Source organism: Asparagus officinalis, chromosome 10 (genome assembly GCF_001876935.1).
Source record: "Asparagus officinalis chromosome 10, Aspof.V1, whole genome shotgun sequence".
NCBI lineage: Eukaryota > Viridiplantae > Streptophyta > Magnoliopsida > Asparagales > Asparagaceae > Asparagus > Asparagus officinalis.
The window spans coordinates 60,676,726-60,684,057 of record NC_033803.1 but is presented as its reverse complement, the minus strand read 5'-3'; the positions used below and the strand labels follow the sequence as shown (position 1 = coordinate 60,684,057).

Genomic DNA, 7,332 nt, shown 5'->3' with positions numbered 1-7,332 from the left:
TGCCTGACCGCAAGTTCTTCAAACGTGTTCAAACTTATTAATAAGAGAGCAAAAATGAAAAACTAAATAAATAAATAAATTCTTTCAGTCTTAACCCTAGTCCTTCCTGAAAAGACCAGGCCCCTTACTTTAAGGATTGCTGTATCAATATTAAGAAAAGTTGGCTTGAAAGTGCAAGCAGAAAATATATATAAATCAAACAGACACCTTTTTTCCTTTACTCTTTTATGACTGAACAGGCACAGCACAGCTAAAAAGACCAGCTGTTGGTGCGATATGGTCGCTTGTTAGTAGAGCAAGCCAGATCCATCACAGAAACTCCCACATCTTCAGCAAACAAAATAGAAACCAGCCATATATCGACTTATCCGCTCATTTCACTTGTTTCTATATCCATATTGAAAAGTTCATGGGACAAAAAAAGCCAAATTCATATTGGTCGAGTACGAAAAAAATGGTCTGATTTATTTGTTAGACATGAAAGTACATGAATGAAATAGAGATTGATTTTTTTTTTTGTGTGTGGGTGTGGGGGGGTGGGGGGTGGGGGGACAAATTTTGTTCTGGTTTTCTACTCAGCTTTAGACCATGCATTTTAATCTGTCATCTGCTTATATCCACCATGAACTGCTAGTAGTGGGGCTTGAGACACAGTAGTCCCATGCATTTGACCAAACTGAAACAAAGCCTTTGCTACTAGTATTTTACTTAAACGGTGAGACTCGTTTATCACATGAGGTAACAGACTAAGATGGTCCAAGGCTGTGTTAGGCCGGATTCCAGAATGTCATTCAATGTGTACATTTACGTCACAAGGTCAGTGCTGCAACATTTCTACAGAACGAGTTAGGCAACATGTCTACAGGTTCAGAATTAAAGGAATATAACAAAAACTCTCATTGTACAGTGTACCTACAACTAAGACACTGCCATTCAAATGAAGCTGCTGAATTATGATTCTGTTTCATCACTTGCTTCTTCATCTTGAAACCTAATCACAAATCCAAACATTCGCTGCTATAAGGGGCTCTACGTCTACTGCCCTGGAGTTTTGATATAGGATAAATCCGATTTGAGACTTGATAGTCTGCACTTGTAACATAAATTCAGGCCTATGCCTGTGGACAAAGTGAGGATAAGGCAATTACAGGTTTCATAGGGTAATCAGCTCCAATTCCATCAATTGCCAAATTGCCTTGTTTTGCTCAAACGAACTGATGAGTTCCATGCCAACATCTACTGCAACATGATTCCTAGGGCCGCTGCTTCACAACACAACACAACGATGATTTGTCAAGCATGTCCACAACGAGGGTCCTATTTTGTTTACAATTCTCTCATACATTCTGTCAGAGGATTGTGATCGTCTTCTTCTATTTACATAATTAACATCCTTCTTTTCAACTCAATAATGTAAAACTATCTACTATTTCACAGCTTATTGAAATACGACAGATGGCTCCGGATGACTTCCTTAACCCGATGAATCAAAGGAAATCCAGCAATTTCAAATCAAGGATTCATCAATAGAGTCCAAAATATGCTAGCGCAATAGTTAACAGCATAATAGATTCTTAGCCCAACAAGCAAGCAAACCAGTATAACCTAACAGTCAGAGATAATTTCCAGAAGCTATTGTAAGAAAAGATGCAGAGCAAATACCATCAAGTGCGAGCAGCATATACGAAAAGTTCAGAATAAACAGATCAAGTGGAGAGTACCTCATTGGCCTTCAAACTCCAGGCATTTTGCACTTCTCTGCCCCCAGGAACGCATACGTCAATATTCACAGCTGGTATTTCATTGGTTTTGATGCGTTTAGTCTAGCAAGCCCACAACTCCTAGTCTACAGCCATGAGCTATCGAGGTATTTCCGCACCGTTTTCTGCTCATTATAGATAGCATAGGCTTTGCATTTCAGTGTCCTAAACCAGTGACGTCGGATGACTCTGAGTCAACTTAATCTCCGTTACTTTAGATCACCAATTCGTCATGTCACGACCGAAACATCCAACAAAGTCATCTACTTCTTTCATAGACACCAAGCCCTTTACACTCTCAGATTTTCTTCATATGATCCAGAAATCCCAGGACACCAACCTCCTTCAACTTGTCGAAGAGGGGGCCGCTGTTCCCATCTCGCGCTAGTTGGTCAGGGGAGGCAACGGCAATAAGAACGCAGTTCTCACCATTGCCGACATCTATCTCGTACAACGCAGCAAAAACCTCACGCAAAGAAGCGAGCAAATTTTGGTAGGAGGACTGACTCGGAGAAATCACATTTACCACCACTACACCCTTCCTCTCCTGAACGACCGACCTTGCCCCCAGAAGAACACTTTTCCTGACGAACCCCGACGGCGGCGCACTAATAACTCCCTCCATCAGAGGGTCCTCCGAATCCAAATCCACCATAATCACATCAAAGCCATCCGAATCAAGCTCCACGTTTCTCGACTCCATCAGCTCAATCCCGTCACCAACGGCGACCCGGAGAAGATCGTCTTCGACCAGTCCAAAATGCCGCCTCGCAACACTTAAAACCACCTCATCCGCCTCCACTCCTACGACGCCGAACCCCAAACCGCATGCCGCAAGCACATCAGCGAGGTCCCCGCCGCGACCCGCATACAGGAGAGCCCTTGTCGCCCGACCCAGATCATGGCGGCGCCCAGGGAGAAAAGGGCAGCCACCATGCCGGACCGAGAAAGGCTGCACGGGAAGGCCGCTTGGGGCAGGAGAGTTCCCAGGCCGCGGAGCCCGGTTGGGCGAGGCGCACCTGGCTCTGCCACGAGCGTTGGGAGCCTCCTGAACCTGAGCCGCCTCCGCATCTCCCCGCCGTCGAACCTCGACGTCCTAACCAGCCATGCTCCCGACGACGGGGCCACGAGGTGGGTCCACAGGAACGATCGCGCCAGGTCATCGTGGTAGGAAGAGGGAAGGGATGGTGGGCGATTTGGGCGGGGAGGAAGAAGGGAAAGAGGATGCCGGGCGGAGAGCGGCGAGGAGGCAGAGGAGCGATTGCTGCTCCTGGAACCGCGCCGGATCGTTGCTGGGGCATCCAGGTTGCTTTAGGGCGAGCGTCAGCATGCGGTTGTTTGCGGGGTGTGGAGGGAGGTAGGCGACGAGGATCAGCGGCGAACAGCCGGCGCCTCGTTAAGCAAGAGGACGGCGACATGCAGCTGGAGGTGCGCCGGCTTCGGTGGAGAAGATCCAGTCGTTGCCTCCTGCGTCGACGGGGCAAGCATCGCGGCACCGAGATTACGATGAGCGACGACGCACGACGACACGCATGTGGCGGAATCGAGCGACCGCGATCCGAAGGAGAGGGATGGAGTACAATCGTGTGGCACATGGAGGCAGGAGTTAGGAGGAGGAGCAGGGGTTGGGGGAAAGTGAAGCGGCATGAACGCGAGAGGCATGAGAGAGGAGCTCGAAAGCATGGGGATCCATGGGGACGCCCCCTCCATCTCCATCGCCATCGCCGCCTGCCAACATTTTCCCCGCCGTTCGCTCCTCCCTTGCTAGTGAGGCCGCCTCTGGGCCCCAGTGATGTTCCTCCTTTGGAAGAATTGAGAGCCCATTCTTGACTTGTTGGGCTTCTCAATGCTATGGCACTGGATTCGCTTGGTTCGGGCCGATCCTTCGCTATTGCTATTTCAAATAAATAAATAAATTAGTAACGATTGTTGAGTTTATTTTTTAAGTCTCCAAATTCAAATCTTTGTCAAATTAAAATTGCCCCCTTGATGTCTAGATAGCTCATTAATATCCATTTGGTAATGCATAGAGCATATCATATAACGCTGATTAGTTAAAGCGGGAAAAGTTAATATTAGGCTAATGTATCATAATCAACATATTTGAGTAATGATGCCACCTTTTGTTTTGGCCTTACAAGTAATAATTAAGGAAATAAAACTTGACCGATGAAACATGCATTAATTGTATCTTCGCCTCTCTTTATGCGAACGGAGGCCCCCTTTTGACTACTATTACTTGGTTTGGTAGGAGCTCTAAGGAGTGAAGGTAAATTGATGCAAGGTTTAATAAGATGCAACGAGGGATGTATCTTTTGTGGTTCTCCTTTGGGTGGAGAGGGAGTAAGGGGAGGCACATGATTTTTTTTACTCCATTTTTGTATTTTCTCTCTCCTCACTCTTATGTTCCTATAAATTGGAGGGATTTTTTTTCTCTCTTATGATTTTTCAGTTCATTTTGCATTTTCTCTACCCTCAACTCACTTTACTCTCTAATTCACGTGTTATCCTGTGAGAAGTGAACTCACCGCCGAAGAGAATTATATATATATTTTGTCCCTTACCACACTCTTACCTCCCTTCCCACCAAACTAATTAATTAAGCCTAATTGCAACTTCCCACAACCTGATTAGCTCTTAACTTCATAAATTAACTTGTCGTCGTTTGAAAAGGTATGCATGAAAGTGGCTATATGATTTTCTTTCCTTAAATATAATAATTATTAAGGGTATGTGATTATATATCCAAGTCCCAACAACCATCACAGCAATATGACGACCAAACACCACGTACCCAGCATGCGTGCGAACGAAACTAACGCGGAACCTGAGATCGTTGAGACCAATTTAATTTAGATGAACAGTTTCTGACATTTTCATTTAATTATACGTAGTAAATTTTTTGAACCATAAAATTTTATTATAAAGTCAAAGCACAAGCTCTCCTATTAACGCCTCCTGTTTTTTTTTAATGTGATGATGTATAACAAAATATGTGGTAGTAGAGAAGTTGACTTTTCGTTCTTGTTAGGGTACGATCCACAAACGTTTTGGTCTCGTGTTCGTATTTCCCGGTAGGTAAAAACCCTCGAGGCAGCGCCAGCCACGAAGCGCGAGTAAGGATTAATCACATCCATATATAAGATGTAGGGATAACTCATGCGAAACTGAGAGAGAGAGAGAGAGAAGTCAACTTTTCACTAGAGAAACCAGGGACGTCTGACTTTTAATTAAAATTGGATGCTGATGATGGAACAACGCGCAACCAAAAAAAAAGTGTCAACACCGCCATCTCTAGCATTGACTTCTAAGATAGCTGATGAGATCTGCATTAATACTTTATTTTTAAAATATAGTTAATGTAGTCGTAAAATCGCCCCGGTCAACGTACCAATATGTTAACAAGTTGCAGATATGTAGTTGATTCATCTCAACTAATTAACATCCGGCAAATTGCAGATCCCATTGAAAGCAAAGAGATATCTCCCAGCCATAATTATTATTCACAAACTAGGCTCTCTTTTTTTAGTCCTAATGTTTTCCTCACAATTGCATTCCAAACGTACTCACAGTCTTTGCTTGTTCTTTTGTCGTCTCTTAATTTAATTCTTATTAGTGATGAAGAGAAGTAGGGAAGGACGACCAAGTTTCTCAGGCAAGCAAGGATCTAAGCCTGTTTCCGAATCCGACAAACAAAAAGATTTGTAGAAATCTCAGGCTCTTGTCTTCACACACTCTCTCTCTAGAAGAACAAGTGCCACAGAGTCGCGATAAAAGGATTTTAGCCGACTATAACTGGAAGCAGCATGCATAAATATTAATTATACCAAGATCTTGACTTATTATTGTCCGTCCGTCTCTTGCTTCAACTTGATGGGAATTTTGGTCCTTGAGTTGAGCAGACAGAATATGAATGGACCAATTTTGCCAAAGAGCTGTGCATTCCAGATACAACTCGTCTCATGTATACTACTAGCTATTATCCTTTCAGAATAAAATACTACTAGCTAGACGGATGGTAACATCTGCTTATCATGTAATTCATAACTAATATAAATCGGTCTGCTGGCCTGCTCTCTCCACTCGCGGGTTCAGACCAATCAGCAATCATGAGATTAGATATTTAAAAAATAATTTAAAAAAAAAAAAAAAACATGCGCTAGTTTTAGTGTGTTTGACCGTAGCGCAATAGGCCAGCGACAAGCTATACACAACCAAAACACGCATCATCTCATCTCCGACACTCACAAACGCACTCTCCCTACCGTCTGTCGTTATGCTATAAAACATGCCATAAACTACATCGCTCAGCAGATTATCCCTCCGCCTTCAAAATGTTGTTCTCCTCCTCCTCCTCTGTTTGATTAGCGTCAGAGGAAGTCATGGCATCCAAATATCAACTGCTGCCCTCTATTCAGCAGCTTCTCTTGTTATTATTCTCCACCACGGTGCTAACTACTTCCTCAAGCAATAATCATGAGATCCTGCAGAGAGGGTTCTCCGCAACACCGGACCCTTCCTCCTCTCTTCGGTTCCAACCCATTCTCACAGACCCAACATCCACCTTCTCCTTCGGTTTCCTCCGAATCAACTCTTCCCTCCTCGACCTCTCTGTCATCCACCTCCCCTCTTCCTTCCCTCTCTGGCGAGCCATCCCATCTCGACCTGTTTCCTGGTCCCACTCCACCTCTCTCTCCTTCAACGGCACCACTTTGCACCTCTCCGACACCACCACCACACCCGTGCCTTCTTGGTCAACCCCTACCCCCGCTGATGTTATTGGTGATGGCTATAAGCTCGTCCTCCTCAACTCCTCCAACCTCCAAATAGCGCACAAAGATCAAAATCAGGCTGTTCCGTGGCAGAGCTTCGATTACCCCTCCGACACCATAGTCCAGCACCAGAACTTCACCTCCCAATCCACTCTCTCCTCTACCAACCAACGCTTCTCCATGAGCCTAGGCCCCACCTACCTCGGCCTCTACATGCAACACCTTGGCGTCCCATATCGCCCCATGTACTGGAAGCGCACCGCTCTCCAGGCCAAGGCCCAGATCGTCCTATCCCAGGGTCCCATCTACGCCCGCCTCGAACCCACTGGATTCCTAGGCCTCTACCAGAACGAGACCGCCATCGTCGACGTCATCTCCTTCGACACCTTTAATGCAGGCATCAAGAAGAACCTCCGGCGGTTGACTCTGGAGCATGATGGCAATCTCAAAGCTTACTACTGGAATGGGTCAGATTGGGTTTCGGATTTTGAGGCCATCTCTCAAATATGCGATCTCCCCGCCACTTGTGGGGCCTACAGTCTGTGCCACGTGAAAGAGCAGCAGTGTGGCGGCTGTGTCGACAACAGCACAGATGGAGGGTGCTTCCCTGCAGATTCGGGTGATTTGTGCGGGTCAGGTGGGGGCGGGTTCCACGTTGTCAGGAGAGCGGGTGTGGATCTGGCCAATAAAGACCTGATTGGGTTCCAGAGAGTTGAGTCGTTGCAGGAGTGCGAGATGTTATGTGAAAGAAACTGCAGCTGTTGGGGTGCGGTTTACAATAACGTCTCCAGGGATTGCTA

General features: G+C 45.7%; 3 protein-coding genes across 5 annotated transcripts in view; 1 reads left to right on the top strand and 2 right to left on the bottom strand.

Moving 5' to 3' along the window:
* LOC109825098 (heat stress transcription factor A-3-like) overlaps window positions 1-1,809 on the bottom strand; it is a 9,058-nt gene extending 7,249 nt beyond the window's left edge. For 2 of the 3 annotated variants that reach the window (XM_020391821.1, XM_020391825.1), the window contains exon 1: window positions 1,722-1,809. The gene's annotated coding sequence lies outside the window, so the exon portion shown is untranslated. The remainder of the gene's footprint in view (window positions 1-1,721) is intronic. The other variant, XM_020391824.1, reaches the window with a different exon arrangement.
* On the bottom strand, window positions 2,038-2,923 carry LOC109826785 (methyltransferase-like protein 13). The gene is made up of 2 exons (XM_020393804.1): window positions 2,780-2,923; window positions 2,038-2,712 (listed from the first exon to the last, which is right to left on the bottom strand). Exons 1-2 carry the CDS (start codon window positions 2,921-2,923, stop codon window positions 2,059-2,061), a joined length of 798 nt encoding a protein of 265 aa, XP_020249393.1. The 3' UTR covers window positions 2,038-2,058.
* Window positions 5,832-7,332, top strand: part of LOC109826784 (PAN domain-containing protein At5g03700-like) — a 1,779-nt gene continuing 278 nt past the window's right edge. Inside the window, exon 1 of the mRNA XM_020393803.1 lies at window positions 5,832-7,328. Coding sequence (XP_020249392.1) covers window positions 6,143-7,328 — 1,186 coding nt within the window. The 5' untranslated portion in view covers window positions 5,832-6,142. The remainder of the gene's footprint in view (window positions 7,329-7,332) is intronic.